At 50.0% G+C, this 16,710-nt stretch overlaps 3 protein-coding genes across 4 annotated transcripts; 1 reads left to right on the forward strand and 2 right to left on the reverse strand.

The window, feature by feature from the left end:
• The first annotated feature begins 1,191 nt into the window (after positions 1–1,191).
• Positions 1,192–2,810, forward strand: PV10_01731 (uncharacterized protein). Its single transcript, XM_016365963.1, has one exon. It carries the CDS (start codon positions 1,279–1,281, stop codon positions 2,761–2,763), a length of 1,485 nt encoding a protein of 494 aa, XP_016229612.1. The 5' UTR covers positions 1,192–1,278; the 3' UTR covers positions 2,764–2,810.
• A 20-nt stretch (positions 2,811–2,830) lies between these two features.
• On the reverse strand, positions 2,831–5,558 carry PV10_01732. Of its 2 annotated transcripts, none has more exons than XM_016365965.1 (2): positions 4,171–5,558; positions 2,831–4,090 (listed from the first exon to the last, which is right to left on the reverse strand). In XM_016365965.1, exons 1-2 carry the CDS (start codon positions 5,393–5,395, stop codon positions 3,192–3,194), a joined length of 2,124 nt encoding a protein of 707 aa, XP_016229614.1. In that variant the 5' UTR covers positions 5,396–5,558; the 3' UTR covers positions 2,831–3,191. The 2 variants fall into 2 exon arrangements, with proteins under 2 accessions (XP_016229614.1, XP_016229613.1); XM_016365964.1 differs by having other exon boundaries at positions 2,831–4,114.
• Positions 5,559–14,343: 8,785 nt separating this feature from the next.
• On the reverse strand, positions 14,344–16,576 carry PV10_01733 (glutamine-tRNA ligase). Its single transcript, XM_016365966.1, has one exon. The coding sequence runs from the start codon at positions 16,367–16,369 to the stop codon at positions 14,453–14,455; it is 1,917 nt and encodes a 638-aa protein (XP_016229615.1). The 5' UTR covers positions 16,370–16,576; the 3' UTR covers positions 14,344–14,452.
• Positions 16,577–16,710: the final 134 nt, after the last annotated feature.

The following is a 16,710-nucleotide window of genomic DNA, read 5'->3' on the forward strand; positions in this document are numbered from 1 at the left end:
ATTGCAACTCAAGGTTGATATCAAATCTGTCTCTCCGTCGTCACCCACAATCTCCAATCCGCAATCCCTGCATTCCTATGCGGCAACGCCGCCTCCTTATACACATCGGATTCCACCATCCGCTTAAATACCTCAATACTGGGATACTTGATTATTCCCACCGTATCCCAATTATCCACGTCAACACCCTCGTCCTTGAATCCCACTGCGCCAACGAGTGTCGCCTGCGGAATACCCAGATACACGATTTCGAATCCACCTGCTTCAGTGGCTAATTTGCGGAATGTAGGCACGTAACGATTTTGATATGCTTCGATACCGGAGATGGAATCCTTGGCCCAGGCAGAGTCAGCTGGATATTGGGCTTGTTTGTGGTAGCGTAGCAAGTTGACCATGACGATGGGGACGTCGGGAGGGATGCTGTCAGGGATATTGGCGCGGAGGGTGCTGGCGTCGTGGGTTTGAGAGGTAGACATATTGATGGTGATGAATTGGTTTTGTTTTGTACTTGAGAGGATAAAGTAGTATAAATAGTAGACAATCTTTTCTTTGAAGTTGCCTCTCTTATTCTGTTGTTCTGATCTGATCTGATCTATTTCCTCAATCCACTGGGACATCACCCGCATATATATACCTCTGACCCATCCATCTTTCGGCCGTTCCAACATAAGCAAGACATGACATAGCGTCATCTCGGCATAACAATCAATAGCAATAAATTGGTCAAACCATCGAACCATCATATTTCCCATCTCCAAAGACACCCAAAATTATGACAAGGCTGCAAAAGTCGGAGGGATTACGACAGGGGGATCCGATTATGCGGGGTCCGTAAGCACCTGGTCCAAGGGTCCGTAAGCCTTGAGACAAAAGAACCGTAAGCCACTTGCCTCGGTCCACGGCAACCATTTATGAGTGATATTATGCGGCTGTGTCGTATGTATGAGATAGAATTTAGATTTTGTGCTGTTGAGTCATAGATAGTGTCAATGGAAGGGCGTGAGTAGTGGTCAGACGCTTGGTTGATTCCCTTCTTCCATCGTTTGTACTGAAGAACGAACTCGATCGACATCATTTTGAAGCCAAGTCACGTGCTTACGCGCCAAAAGATTCTCCCATCCCAATCTCCCCTCACGCGCCGCGCCGCGTCTCGCTGATGTTGCAAACTATCATATCCTCAACATCAATTGCATCAACAAATTCCCAGGAAAAGTTGAAACTCACCATGCTCAACGACCGACAATAAACTCAACCTCCACATCCACATCCGCCATCACCATGGACAATCTTCTTTACGACACATCCTGGAATCTCTATACCATCTCCTCCCCCACCAACGGATTACTCACCCTCCTCAACCCATCACTACCATCATCAACACCATTGACAAACACAGTTTCTGACACAGAAATCCTCGAAAAACATACCTATGCATTCCGCCAATCTCTTGCTCGTAAACGACCACGATATGAAGAACAAGAAGAGAAGGATAAGATTGGTGGGTTGAGGATGTGTACTTGGTCGCGTCTCCGTTCGATGACGTCTTCTTTGACTTTGGAATCAGATATTGGAGCGACGCGAAAGAAACCGAGACAGCAACAAGAGCCAAGTTCCTCTGCTAGGACAGGTCAGAAGCGGAAATATGGTGGTGGTGGTGGCGGACTTTTGCGAGGGGATGTATATCACGATGCTGATGATGATGATAATGACTCAACGGGTGAATATCTTACGGGGGTGGTCATTAATATGATCTACGACAAGACGACTTATCGATTCGTGCTCTTAACGACAACAAACACAACAACCTCTCCACTAGATTCTCCTTCAACGACGAAAAAAGCTCGAACAACGAGATCATCCCCACGAAATCGAACTGGAAGCCATATCCAAGAAGCCCAATCAGTCACCAACACCAACGCCATCCTCCTCCTCGCCAAATGCAACCCCTCAACCTACAAATCCCTAACCACCTATCTCGACACAACATTCTCCATCCCCGAAACATGTATCACACCCCTGAAACCATCCGCTCAATTCTTACAACATACACTCGAAACATATATGTCATCGACATACCAGGAACTCACAAGACATGCATACGACGGCGGCGACGACTCAGGAGACAACAGTCTACATGCAACACCGAGAAGCGCCAACTTCAAATCCATCTTCGGGACTCTACGTATGACGATTTCATTCGCTCCGCCTGTGGCGCCGAAACTCAAGAGTTTGGATGTTGAGCTTCCGAGTGAGACTTTGTTGATTGCTTTGAATGAGAATCAGAATCAGAATAGGAGGGAAGATTCTGATGGTGATGGTGATGGCAACGAAAGGAAAATCATGGCTGTCGTGGCGGCATGGATCGAGAATCGAACGGGGTTGAAATTACCGCTGACTCAGAAGGCTATGACGACTGAGAACAAGAGTCACGACGATGTCGGGAAAGAGAATCGCAGACCTGACTTACAGGAGAATATGTCTGAAAAAGAATCGAAGGAGGCAGCAGACGAAAGTGTCGCTCCACCTCCTATTCCGCCAATGCGTCTCTCTCGCATAATGTCAGCTGCCTACGCTATATCCAGTGAAGGACGATTGAAGTTCTCGGCCAAGGCGATGGAGATGTGTGAGCATGATCGAGACGACTTGGGCCATGATCCTCATGAGTCTGATGATATTTATGATGAAAACAACATGGTTCGGAAGGCTAACTATACCCTTTTGAGAGAAATGTTAAGGGAAGCTGGTAGACAGAATGCAGAGTGAAGGAAAGACGAGATGTTGACGTAATACTTGCGGGAACTGAAGCTTTGATGAGGTTACGATATATATATTCATTACGATAATGGGATTCGTGATTGATGCTTCTAAATACCTGAGATACCACATATTGCATAAGGTCCGCCATATGACCGCCTCTTCATGATTTATTCCTTGTTGTGACGCCTATGGATTCTATCTCTCCTAGTCTTTGAATAGGGTTCATTCCCAACAGTCATTGCCGGTGCTCACAGTCCGTGAATGCTGTTTTTGTCGTAATGTTCGGATCTGCTGCGGCATACTTTGCCACGATTCCAAGTGAGCAAATATGTCGCCTCCCGGTACTTGCCAATGGATGGAACATCAGTATGCCAAACTTTATAGGTGGCTGCTCAACAGGGTATGACGGATACCCTCTCGATCAAGTGGATTGATCAACCATTGTCAACAATCTTCATCTTGCCGGCCGCTCGAGGACCCACGTCGCTGGGTAGACGCTGAGGACTGTTCACACCGCTTCCTAAGCCCCCTCCAGAGGCATACACACCTTCAAATTCGCTTTTCAGATTGTCCACCAACTTCTGCACGCTGTCGATCTCGGTGCTCAAGTCCTCCACATTCCCTGCTAGTGCAGCAACTTCATCGAACTTCCTCCGTTTGTTAGCATCAGCAATCATTTCTTGAACCATAAACTTCTGCTCTTCGAGGACGATGAGTCGCTCTCGTAACGACTTCTCCTCTGCCTCCAGTTCCGAGACACGGCTTGAGCTAAACGATGCCACTGACAGGTTGGAGGAACTGTCATGTCGAATGTGGCTCGGATTGAGGACTGCAAGGGCAGAGCGTGGGTTGGCAGAATCAATCTTTGGTCCTATTGCATGAGCGCCATGTGGTGTGGCGTGTTTGAGTATTTTAGGTAGTGTCTTGAGCGGGAGCATGTGGAGATGGAGGAATTGAGATGCATTTTGATAAATGGCCTTCTGGAGTTTGAGTTGTGTTGGTGAGGTGCTGGGCATATCGCGGATACGACGGGCAGCAGTGTCGTACTGTGTGAATGAATCCATGAGACGTTTCCGTGTTCGAGAAGCGTCAGCTAGTTGTGACGAGGTCGGCGGACGATCGGGATCTTGGAGAGCCTGAAGGAGTTTCTGAAATTTCGGCAGTAGCAGTCGAATGCCTCTTTCAAATTGCAGAAGGTTACCATATGACCGGGTGAAAGCTGCGACTGAAGAGGATGCCAAGGTTGCTTGAAAGTCGCGATGAGAGAATATGGTGTGATTGCAATCTTTGCATAGTCTTATATCAAGTGCGATGGTCTCGGTAGGGGATTTTTCTGTTGGGGAACCATGTATGTTAGCTGTGGTGAACATCAGCGAGGAGAAAACAGAAAAAAGATGGGAACTGAGTACATACTGTTTTCGACGGTCAGAGGCAACAAGATCGAACATGCAGTGGCTGGGTCTCCACAGACCACCTTTCCACATGTTCGACAGTGGTGTCGACGAAAAGTGTACTGGCTAAAGTCCTGTTGGCAGTAGGGACAACGAGGAACATCCACATCATTTTGCCAGGCCACAATGGTCTGTTCCAGAGCCTTTCTAGGGTCATTCTGACCCCATGATAGTGACCATCTTTTGTTGAGTTGTTGAGGAACTTCTTCTGGCGGATTTGCCAGCAATTGTGTCAGTCGCGTCAATCTCTTCTCCAACCTTGAGACCTCCCTTTGACGTTCAGCAGTCCTGGCCTGGCGAATAGTGTTGAAGGCACTTAGCCGATCTCGCTCTAGACCATGGCGGTCATTGTAGCCTTCTCGACTCTTGTAGCAAGTCTCGCATACTCGGTACCACAAACCTCGCACAGGTTCATGTTGAGCCGATCTAGACAACTTCATTTGGTACATTGTATGTTCATCGCAGAACAGCTTGCCACAACTACGGCAATTGACAATACCAGTAGTGGTACTTCCCAGCCTTTTTTCACATGTGGGGTCAGAGCAAGAGTCAAATCCTGTTCTCCGTTGCCAATGGTCTTTTTGAATAATGTCATCGGGGTCGATAACTGGGACGGCTGGTTTGGCTGGCGGAGGCGGAGGCGTACTTGAAACCCTCACATCCTGTACCTCTCTGGTGGAAGAATGGTTCCGAGGAGTAGGGGTGGTACTCCGAGCGATATCATGGTTGGACTCGAAGACCTCGAGGCCTTTTAATTTCTGGTTCAGGACGGCGAGGGGTTGGAACTTCTTGGCCTTGACCATTTGTTGTTTGAACCAGTCTTTGACTTCATCCTGTTGCTCCTCTTCGATTTCCTTGTGAGCATCGTCCAAATGTCGATTCAATTGTAGCAATGTGACCATCTCCTCATTGCAAATAGGACAGACTAGACGGCCGCCTGCAGCAGCCGCTGCGTGGGTAAGATGAGAGCCTCCATTGTCGAGAGAAACTCTTGAGGCGATATCCTGAGGATCCGAAGATGGAGGTGTCGAGGCACCACTGACGGTAGTGTCTAGAGAGAGGTTCGAGGGCGAGGGAGAGAGAACATGAGTAGGCAAAGGGGAGGAGGACTTTGGCGGTGGAGGGGGTGGTCCAAGTGATCTACCGCTTCCAATGACTCGACCTCCACCGATGGTGCGCCCTGACATTGCAATACAGGTAGACTTCCATCAAACCTGGCAATTGGAAAGAGTTGGCCCGCCTAGGAAGCCGCACTGCATTCTGAGCGAGGCATGGAGAGAAGGCAAAGATCCTTGGATGTATGATGGTGGCATGGCACCAAGACGAGGTTGAGGTTGGCTGGCTTTGGGCGGAGCACAGTGGAGAGGCAACTGCGACTGTAACTCCGACTGCAACTGCCTGCGTGGAGGCGATTGCAAGATCTGCTTAGTCATCACAACCCTCGTGACTTGCACAAGGCTGAGACTGATTCAACATCTCTTCCACGTCTGATGCTCTGTTGTCATGAATCAGAGGAGAGAGACTCCTCATAACCACTGTTCCTCCCTCGACACAAATCGTGCAGGACTAAGAATAGTGAGCCAAATACTAGGCTATCGCGGTAAGGACGAGACAGGAGAAGGATAGCATATAGCTATAGTGCTCCCCACTATACGAATCGTGTAGAGTTAAGAACGAGGAGCCTAAGGTAGCCTCGGTCTCCTCTTAGCGCCGAGGCCTATAGTTGAAGTCCTCACAGGAATACATAGAAAGGCTCCTTAAGCATTGGGTCATAGCCTTGACGCGGCGGCAAGCTTTTTTGACTACTTTAAACCTTCGCGCTTGACCTCGGTCCACTTGAGAGGGGCCTCGGAGTCGATGGTGCTACCATCACGGCCCTTGTATATGTCCCTTCATCTCTTTCTTTATCCCGGATGATTAATGCATCCTAGAGATCAATATTCCCCGGTTTGAATCATCTACTGCGGCCATCTGCAAGCTGAAGAAATATCGCCACGGCCAGCCTCGCCTGCTCTCTTGTGGTGGGATGGAATATGGATCTCTGCCCCACTCCGAGGTCTATAAGGTCGCTACAAGTCGTGCTTTCACCGCCGATTCCAAATACTTATGGCAGTCAGGCTAGAGACCGGAAGCCCGTCTGCTGGTGGCAGTATTAGATGTGGAAAATGTGACAAATCGTTCTCGCGCTCGTAAGAATGCGTCGGCCTCCTGGACAGTCGAGTATTGATCACTGATCCATCTCCAGATTCACGCTCCGACGACATCTCCAAACCCACCACCACGATCGGGCCGGATCCTGGTCTAGGAAGAAGGCATGCGTGGCTTGTCAAAGGTACGGCCTGTGTGCATCTGACCAAGAAATTCAAATGCTGAGTGCCTCTTCTGCGAGTAGATCTAAGATGCGGTGTCTGGGTGAGACTCCAAAATGCTCGTCATGTATCCGGCGTGATCGAATATGTCAATATGAACGCGAGCCTTTGACCGACGAGCCGCCGGCTTTTCCATCAACCATCTCGTCAGACCCCTTGGAGACTCCCACGCAACAGGATGGAATGGAAGACACGCCAGGAACTGTGTTGGGCTTGAATACCCTTGATATGCTTCCAGGCATGTCTGCAGAGCCCAACTACTTGGACCCATTCTTCCAACTGCTGCCAACGCACTTGGATTGGACCTTTGGGGAAGGCTTGGACGGTCTCCAGTTGTGGAACCCATCTGCTCCAGAGTCACAATGGACCGGAATAATGCCAATGAATGACATGGCGGACGCCAGTGGCCGACGAGAGCGCAACACCATGGCTGGACAAAGTGGTGTCAACTCTTCTGAATCCGGGTGCTCGCCTCTCGAAAAGTTGGCCGTGCTAGAGGCTGGCCGTCACGGAGTTCAAGAAGAGCGTTATCCGATGCGATGGTCAGCCTCCAAAGCGCCAAATCTCACATTGCCTCCCCTGGGTGACCAAAAGAGTCGTCAATCGATGTCCCGTTACTTCTCTCTCCCTCGGCTTGGGCCTAACGGCATATCAAAATTGACAGACACCTTGACAATCCCTTTCGAGCGGCAAGTCTGGCCTCTTGTCACCCCACCTTTGTTACCTTCTAGCGAGAAATTGGATCACTGTATCGACCTCTACTTTGCCCATTTCGACAAGGTAAGTCCGTCCAGTAACTCGATGCTTGCTCACTGTGCTCTTCTCATCAAGATTTGTGCTAGTGGGTGCCGATAATCCATCGTCCGACGTTCGATCCTGCCAGCGATCCAGCGCTTTCCGTCATATTGTGTGCAATTGGAGCTTGCTTCACAGATCTGGAGGGAGCAAGAGCGTTCTCTATTACTTTGTCGGAATTTGGCCGACGACTGCTCGCATACATGGTCAGTTTGAGTCCCCCCAATGCCAGGGTCGTCAGCTCTCCCGCTGAGGTTGAAATAAGGCAGAGAACGACCCACGTACTACAAGAACGGACTCCTATCTTTCGGCACAGCTTTTGAACTCAATCTATGGCTTCTCAAGCGGTAGTAAGCGTCTCTATGAACTGGCCGAATCCAATCGAGGTGCTTTGGTCAACCAAGCTCGCAATACAGGGCTTTTTGACAATAACCGCAGAACACCCTCAACAACGACGGAGGACGAAAGCGGTTGGGCTGCCTGGATCCGTCGGGAGAGATCTCGAAGACTTGCTTGGGCCATATATGTCAGTTCGATGTCAATAGCTCTTCGTTTTCAGATTCTCTAATCCAGGAACCTTCAGGCATACGATGCTTCTTCCGCTACGATGCGAAACGCCCAACCGTATTTATCCCTAACTGACCTCAGGATGGACCTTCCATGCCGGAGCAGGCACTGGAAAGCCGAGACAGAGCAAGCCTGGGCAGCATTGCATCCTTGGACGGGAGCATGGCCCCCTTCACAGAATTTTACAGCTTGCATTGGTACGGTCATGCAAACTCCAGCCGTGGCGCGGTCTACATATGAAGATGATTATGTTCGATGTCTCATCTTGACTGCTCTTAGTAGAATGATCTGGGACTACAAAGAGGCGACATCGCACCAAGGAGCGAGATATCTGCTCACGTATGACGTTTTGATGAAGGGACAGGAACAGCTCCTGGAGATCATGGACAATTTTGTGTCACCCACTCACAGCTATCCCTTCTTCGTTGGTCAGCACCACCACGACGAGACGACAATCCGGATGCTGAAACTAGTTGCCGCCTCCCGCGGGCTAGCGAAAGCGGCATTGGTATGTGATATGATGGGTATGCTTTGGCAGGATGGAGTGGCAGCAGGTCCAGCCCGCCAACAGATTTTGGAGTGGACCAAGGAGAACCCCAAAGATGCTCGTACTCTCATGTTTACTTGTGCACAGCTACTGGACCTTACGCGAAGATACCCCTCTAACCATCCACAAGAACCTTATGACGCATTCCACGGTGGCGTCGGGATTTGGATCCTATCGACCATAGAGACCGCTGATTATCTGGTGCAAGCCACGAGCAGCAGCTTTTCCGGCCCCTTACCCGTGTGCAACCTTGATTGGCACGGCGCTCCAGACGCGCCGGAAGCTCTGGTGGTACGAGATTGGATTGAGTATGGCGTTCCCTGCGTGGTCAGAATGCACGGTATCACGGACGTCTATACTACCAACGGCGCCCGGCAAGCGCTGGACCAAACAGCAGATCTCCTCGCCAATATGTCCGCCTGGGGAATCAAAGATACGCTCTACAACGCCATCAAACGGATAATCCAATCCCAACCATGATGATAAATGTTCAAAGGGGCAGCCAACCTGTTCGAAACATGCTCTTCACTGTGCACAATTCGTGTAAAGTTCGGATTTGTCACTTGCTACAGTCGTGACTACCCCCAGTTGGGCTGGGCAGGTGCCTCCAATCTTATTACCTCTAGATGGATCATTTCTTCCTGACTCTCTCTTCTAGAGAGCTGAACCCCAGGGAGATGAAGACTTTATAGATAAATCGAGGCACTGCAGCCCATTGAGTATTCACGGCGAATCTGCTCATCCAACTCTTCCTCCTCTACATATCCTCCGGATCTGACGAGTTTAACTCGCATTCTCGACTTGGACTATCATCTGTTGCTGCTTATCACTCAGAATGCCGGTTGCCACACTGATACCCTGAACAGTCTTGGTGCTCTTATATTTTCGGAAGCCCCACGCCGATACTTTCTACAAAGACAGTTAGCGATAGATGCTCCACTTCTCTCAGCTCCCATCGCAACATGGAACTCACATTCATGAACATTTCATCGATTTCCTCGAGAGTGCGATCCTTTGTCTCCGGCAAGAAGAAGACACCAAAGATAAGGCTTAAGATCTGAGTTGCTCCGAAAATGAACCCAACTCGTGGACCAAGCATGACATATGAGGGATTGAGTAGGTACGGCATGCCGACGAGGATAAGTAAGTTGAAACTCCACCCGACGGAAGTCGATAATGCAACCGTCTTCGATCGCAACTTGGTCGATGGAAGCTCGCCCAAGAGGACGAAAGACAACGGACCCCATGTCGCACCGTAGGAGAAGATGAATATGCAGACGAACGCCGCAATGCATCTGGATGCTGGCCCGCTCCCGGGAGAAGCGACTCCCACGATTGCAAACGTGAACATGGAGATGGTTTGGACGATCGTGCCCCCGATAAGGATATACCGCCGTCCGACATACCTGATAAGGAAGAACGAAGTCAGAGAGCCCGCTAGACCACACATGCCCGAGATCACAGTGATAGTGAACGGGTCGGTGACTCCCGAAAGGGTGAAGAAGTAAGTTCCATATCTGAAAAGCATTAGCCCGGCTAAGTGTGGTGTCGGTATGGGCTGTATCTGTAGTCTATAATTCGGAAACTCACCCGGAGACAAATGCAATTCCAGAAAACTCTTGACATAAGAGGGTAAAGATACTCAGCAAGGTTCTTCTGAGATCTGTCCCTTTGAAACAGTCTGACCACCTGGCCGCGCCCTCCAACTCTTTCTCCACCTCGAGCATGGCGATGATTTCGTCGACTTCTGCATCGACTTCGGACACAGGATATGTTGGTCCCCTCAAGCGGCGCATTGATTCGTATGCATTTTCAGTCTTGCCCCGAGACGCATACCATCCTGTTCAACAATAAGATAGTTAATAAATAGGACTGGACTATTATACTGACTAGGGCTCTCCGGGACCCAATATATCCCGCAAAGAAGAATTATAGGTGGAAGGAACTCGGTCATGAGTGGTCCTCTGTAGGCCCAGCGAGTGGTCAACTCGGAACTGCCTCTGACAGTGCACTGGCCGACGAATTGCGCAAGATTGATTAGAGCCTGGTACATGACGATGATCGATCCTCTCCTGGATACTGGAGCTGTCTCTGCCCAGTAGGGAATGACAAAGTTGGCAGCAAAGCCGATGCCAAACCCATTTGCGACCTTGCCAACAATCAGAGTGGCATAGCTGGTCGCGACGACCTGGATAAGGACGCCAGTGATGTATGATACAGCGGCGACCACGAGGCCAATCTTGCGACCCCATCTGGTACCAATGGTTCCAGCAAATCCCGCAGAAACGGCTGCCGATGCCAACGTAGTTCCGGAGAGGCCCGAGATCTGGGGCGCGCTGAGCACATTCGTCCCAGCAGCTTCGTTGTAGACCCCAAAGTCGAAGTTGTATCTTGTTGACACCGTAAGTCTCGTCTCGTTGGAGGGAAGAGGACAGGCCGGACAGGCCACACCGGCCAGATACTCACCTTGGAATTGCGATGAAGCCCGAGGTCTGGCCTATGACCATGCCATATAGAAAGGCCAAACTCCCCACCAACAGGCAGAATCCTAATGTTCGCTTGTTGCTGCGCTTATACGCATTCTCGGTGTCACCCATGATAACTCTTGTCTTTGTGCTGTCTTTCCTGCCCCGGTGTCGAAACTTGCAGACTAAAGTTGATCAAGTTTCCAACACATGGCTTCACGAAGAATATGTTTTATGCTCGCTGCATGGGTTCGCCCCGGGATGACTCCTGGCACTCTCGACAAAGACCCCGGATTCATCCCCGCACAAAGCAGCCGGAATTCCGTCCCAAGAGTAAACAGTAGTGTACCCCGGTGACACAGGTCGGTGCAGGTGAAGACTCTGGGAGCAGGCAAGGTTTGGCAAAGTGCAAAAATGCTTTGCCAGTACGGTTTGAAAAGGTGGAGTCTCTAGCCATGTGTCTCGGAATCGGGGTGCGAATCTGAGTATTGGTGGATTTTGCTCCAGACATAAAGGGGTTTCGAGGATGGATCGGATTGCACATTGCCCGTTCCTATTTAGTTGAACACCGGAGTTCCTGTGCTCATATGTTCTTCACCGACGGCCAACTATCTGTTACCCACACTTGCACCTTGCACCTTGCACTGACGGCCGAGGCCCATCGGCAGAGAATATGCGAGCACAGGAACTCCGGTGTATGTCTAAATTATGGGGAAAGGCGCTCTCGAAATGCTTGCGAGGGCAACGACTTGGGTGACGCCGGACCCCTCAGCCATGAGTAAGGCTACTGCTTCAAACCGGTATATAGAGCGGTGAGTCACTTCAAGCCTTCAGGGACAGCCGATGCTGCATTGCAGGATTTTCTCGAACGTCTACCTTCTTTCATTTCACGAGTGTACAAACCCATATCCGCCATGGGTTCCATTACGACCTTTCCGTCTCTGCTCCCCATTGACGTCCAGTCCAGTCCCAAGCTAAATGGTAAGCAGGCTGGCCATATCCGACACTTTCACAACTTGGCCAGCTTGCCCGATAGTTGCTGGAATCATCTCTGGTCCGAAGATGCGCTCCAAGAGTCTATGGACGCCTACCGCTATCAGCTCGCCAATTTGGTATATGCAGCCAGCGTGGCACATTACCATCGTCTTCCGGCACTGCGGTCGGTTTTCAAGCCGATGATGCGGCGTTTCATCCAGAAAATGCTCCTACGTGACGTCTGGGGCTATTGGTACAACACCTCTCAATCTGGCACAATTCTGAATCCCGACCTGAAAGAGCCGCGCAAGCCGTGGGCAGATCCTGTGGTCCGAGAAAATATCATGTATAGTGGACATTTGCTACTGATGCTGAGTTTTTATGCCATGCTTTTCGACGACGACGAGTTTGAAAAGCCGGATTCCGTCGTTTTTGACTGGGCGCCTCAATTCTGGGGCGAATCGGAGAAATACAAATATTCGACACAGACCCTCCAAGATGTCATCGTGAAGGAGATGGAAAAGAACCAGTTCCTGGGGGCATGCTGCGAGCCCAATGTGGTTTTCGTCATCTGCAATCAGTTCCCCTTGATCGCCATTGGGCTCAATGATAAGCGTCACGGAACGAATGTATTGGACAAATTCCTTCCCAAGTATCTTGCCGCATGGGAGAAGAAGGGTATGATAGGCCCCACGGGTCTGATTGCACACATGTGGATGGTTCAGCAAGACCAAACCATTGCTTCTCAGGGAGTCACGGGCTCCGCATGGAACGGGGCCTTCATGAATGCCTGGAACTCCGAGTTTGTGTACTCGTTGTTCGAGAAACAGAAGCGCGGCCACATCACCAAGATTGACGGTCAGATTCGCCTGCAGACATTCCATGTTGGCAATAAAATTCGAAGGCTCGTCGAAGAAAGCCCTGACGAGCACGATTACGACTCTGCTGCCACCGTGGCAGAAGCTGTGGCCACTGCTAAAGCAGAGAACCGACCGATCCATAGTCAGATTGTCGAGGCTCCCACTTTTGGTATGGTGCTTCAATGGCTCAGCGAGCTTGGGAAAGAAGAATATCTCTCGGCCTTGCTGGAATATGCTGACGAACACCTGAACCCGATCTGGGACAATGGAGGTCTATTCTATCAAAGAACGAGAGAGTATGGAGTGGAGAACTTCACTTGCATGGATCCTTACACCAGCAATAGCGGCATCGGGTATGCACGTCTCAATGTTCACGATGGGCAGAAGATCATGTTCGAGAAGCCATGGACGAGAGAGCATCTCGCCCGCACCCCCTATATCGATAATGTGGATCTGTCACAAGGGGTGGATTTCCTGCGCGGCCAGTGGCTGGAAGATAAGGCTGCCATGATCATAACCCTGAAGGGATGGGATGGCATGCAGCACAAGATCGTACCAATGATCCGGAATCTACCTGCGGGTACCTGGGGTGTATACGTCAACGGCCATCTTCATGGCTCAGAAGACGTCACCGAAGGAGATTTGAGCCTTTCGATTCCTCTTGAGGTATCTGCGTCCAAGGAACTAGATGTCGTCGTGCTCCATGCTGGGTACGCTGGAACAGATCACACGCACAGTAAGACGGGGTTGGCTGGCATCGGTCGGAGGACAGCAGAGAGGGAACTGCGACTGTAACTCTCAGTAACTGTACAGTTATTGCCGGGAAATCCGCTGACACTACCGTTTCGGATATAGTTATAGTCTTAGCTCGCCGCAGCTTTCAAGGCCTATAAGAACCCTCTTCCCCTCTCTTCCTTTTAAAGTATCCTCTCTCTGACATCCTTCGCCCTTCGTATACGTCACGCCACATAGTCTGTAGTCTACCCTACTACGTTAAGGAGTCCGCCCCTTTAATTCTCTACCGCCATGAAATAACCTGTAACTTCATGTCCTGGACAAGGTCACTCATCTTTGCTATTCTATATGGATTACCTGAACAACTAAAGAAATTGTTATACTCGTTGTGATCTCAGGGATCCTTATATTCTTGTTGTTAACACCAGGAAACTTCCTGAGTTCATGTTAAAATCCCCCTTTATGTGTTGCGGCTCGTACAAAACGTCAGGGTGAACCTGATTTATAGACAGCAGAATACTAAGAGATAAAACTAAACAGGAGAAAAAGGTCAGGACTTTGTGCTGGCAACGAGGTGGTATAAGTACCCTGAGTCGACAGCCTTACGGTTAACATTGAAATCGGGGTTTTCTTGATCCGTACAGATGCATTCTCTTCCGTGTTGCAGCCACGTTGTGTACCTCTTGTATACTTGCTCTTGATAGTTGTCATCGTCTACCACTGGTCAGCCTTGGTCACGTGTTACCCTCATAACAATCGGGGCCAACTATGCGGCAGACCTTCCCTAAGTAGTGATGCTCTGTGACATTCACAAGGCTAAGGTTGATTTGACATCACTTCCACATGTGATGGTCTTTAGTCCATAATATCATGTCTATCATTTAGCTAGCTAATCGAAAGGTCCTCCCTATCACGAACAACGGCCACTACCTTAGGCTGCTTTTCCGGTATCCTCCTTCAGAGCAACAATCCGATTCAGCACAATCTTCCCACCGGTTTCCGTGTCCTTGTCCAGGCAGAAGTATCCAGTTCTCATGGCTTGAAATCTGACCGACTCAAACCCAGCTTTCGTTTTGGTCTCACCAGCTTCTTCAGGCCATGGTGCTCGCTCCCGGACTTCCTTAAGGCCCACCTCTGCCACCGCATCGGGATAAACCTTCAGGCTGTCGTCACGTAGATCTGCTAGGAAGTTGGGTTCCACGGCGTCAGGATTATCCGATTTGAAGAGGGGCCCGAACACTCGAGCCTCAACTGGAATGGGCGAATTATGTTCCGGGGATTTAGCAACCCATTGAATATAGGCTTTTGGCTTTTTGACCTTCTCTCCTTCCGCTGGTTTGTCGAACTTGGCATGAATTTCCGTCACCAGTCCAGTAGTCTCGTCTTTCTTGAAGCTGGTGGCAATTATCGGATATGGCACCTTGAGGAGTCCGACAGGCTTTCCTGGTGCCATTCGGAAAAAATCCTTGCTATCAACCTCTCGGAAATCATCTCTTTCGATGTAGACTGTCTTTGTAAATGGAAGCTTGTGTGACCCCATGTCCACATCTTTGGGTCCAAAGGCATTTTCAAACTCCTCATAATGATCATCAGGCAGATCATCGAGAATCACGGGCACTGGGTCCAGCACAACCATCAATCGAGGGACCGTTTGTTCCAGATATTTTCGAACCGATTGCTCAAAGCGAACGATTTGAATGTTGATCTTGGCTGTGGTCACTCCGAGTTCGTTGACAAATGACAGAATGGCACCAGGTGGGATACCTCTTCGACGCAAGGCCACGAGAGTGTACAGTCTTGGATCATCCCAGCCATCGACGATCTTGTCATCCACCAATTTCTTGATCTTTCGTTTCGAGAGAACAGTGCCCGTCACATTGAGACGGCCGTATTCTCTTTGCATAGGCTTGTGAGGAACATCCACCTTGTTGTTGAGCCATTCATATGACACTCGGGAGAGAATGAATTCTGTAGTGCACAGAGAGTGTGTGATCCCTTCAAAACTGTCACAGAGAGAATGCGTAAAGTCGTATGTCGGGTAAATCCTCCACTTATCTCCAGTTCGATGGTGGGGTTTCTCCAAAATACGGTAGGCGACAAGATCCCACATCTGTGGGTTTCCGTCGGTGAGATCTTGTTTCATGCGCAGAAAGGCTTCTCGAGGCTTGTACTTGCCGTCTCTCATCGCTCGAAACTCGGTCAAAGACTCCTCAATTGGTCGATCTCGGTGAGGGCAAGCATATCGTTCATGCTTGTTCTTCACATCAGTCCCGCCTCGTTGATCCTTTAGCTGTTCATCGGTACAGTGACACACGTAAGCTCCATCAAGGGTGATGAGCTTCTCTGCCAACTCGTACAACCGATCAAAACAGTCACTAGAATATGTGATGGCAGCGGGGTCAAAACCAAGCCACCGAACAATATCTTCGATGGCGGTGAAGTAGACTTCTTCCTCCGCTTCGGGGTTCGTGTCGTCGTATCTCAGATTGCACTTTCCTCCCCAGAACTTGGCGAACCCAAAATTGATGGCGATGGCTTTACTGTGTCCGATGTGGAGGTATCCATTGGGCTCGGGAGGAAATCGAGTGACGACGCTTTCGTCCGCTGCTCGTTCTTTCCTCACCGCAGCAAGCCATCCTTCTTTGAACATGGCCTCGGGGTCCAGGGGAGCTGCTGGCTCTGATTTGGCTGGTTTGGGGGCTTTGGCCTGTGGAGGCTTTGGCTCTTTCGGTGCTTTGGGTTGTTTGGGGGGTTTTTCCTTCTTGGGCTTTGCCTCTGCGACAAGACCTTCAACCTTGTCCTTGACTCTCTCCGGCAGGCTCTTGCTGGCTTCCGTATTTTCCGCCATGTTGAACCGGTTTCAGCCCCACTGAGGCTGCAAAGCACGTGAGATGAAATGAGGTGGATTGAGTGTCGGTCGGTCAGACCAAATATGGACTCACAGTTGGTTTCTTTATTCAGCAAAAGAAGCCGCGGTGGAAGCGAGTTGCTATCTACCCACGGCTGAGCGTATCGTTAGTTGTTCTTCTGTCACTCTGGGTATGAGGAATGACTGACTCCCAACAAAGTCACGAACAAGGGTTTGAGATATCAAATGAGTCAAAAATGGCTTAGCCGCGCCAAGCCACCGACTGCCTGGATATGCACTTTTGTGGCAAGTGCGATCAGTGGCCGGAACATGGTTGATCC

Source organism: Exophiala mesophila (genome assembly GCF_000836275.1).
Source record: "Exophiala mesophila strain CBS 40295 unplaced genomic scaffold supercont1.1, whole genome shotgun sequence".
NCBI lineage: Eukaryota > Fungi > Ascomycota > Eurotiomycetes > Chaetothyriales > Herpotrichiellaceae > Exophiala > Exophiala mesophila.

Coding starts and splice junctions, on each gene's coding strand:
- PV10_01731 (XM_016365963.1), top strand. CDS start 1,279: ATGGACAATCTTCTTTACGACACATCCTGGAATCTCTATACCATCTCC.
- PV10_01732 (XM_016365964.1), bottom strand. CDS start 5,395: ATGTCAGGGCGCACCATCGGTGGAGGTCGAGTCATTGGAAGCGGTAGA. Junction 4,115..4,170: donor GCCTCTGACCGTCGAAAACA/GTATGTACTCAG, acceptor TGTTCACCACAG/CTAACATACATGGTTCCCCA.
- PV10_01733 (XM_016365966.1), bottom strand. CDS start 16,369: ATGGCGGAAAATACGGAAGCCAGCAAGAGCCTGCCGGAGAGAGTCAAG.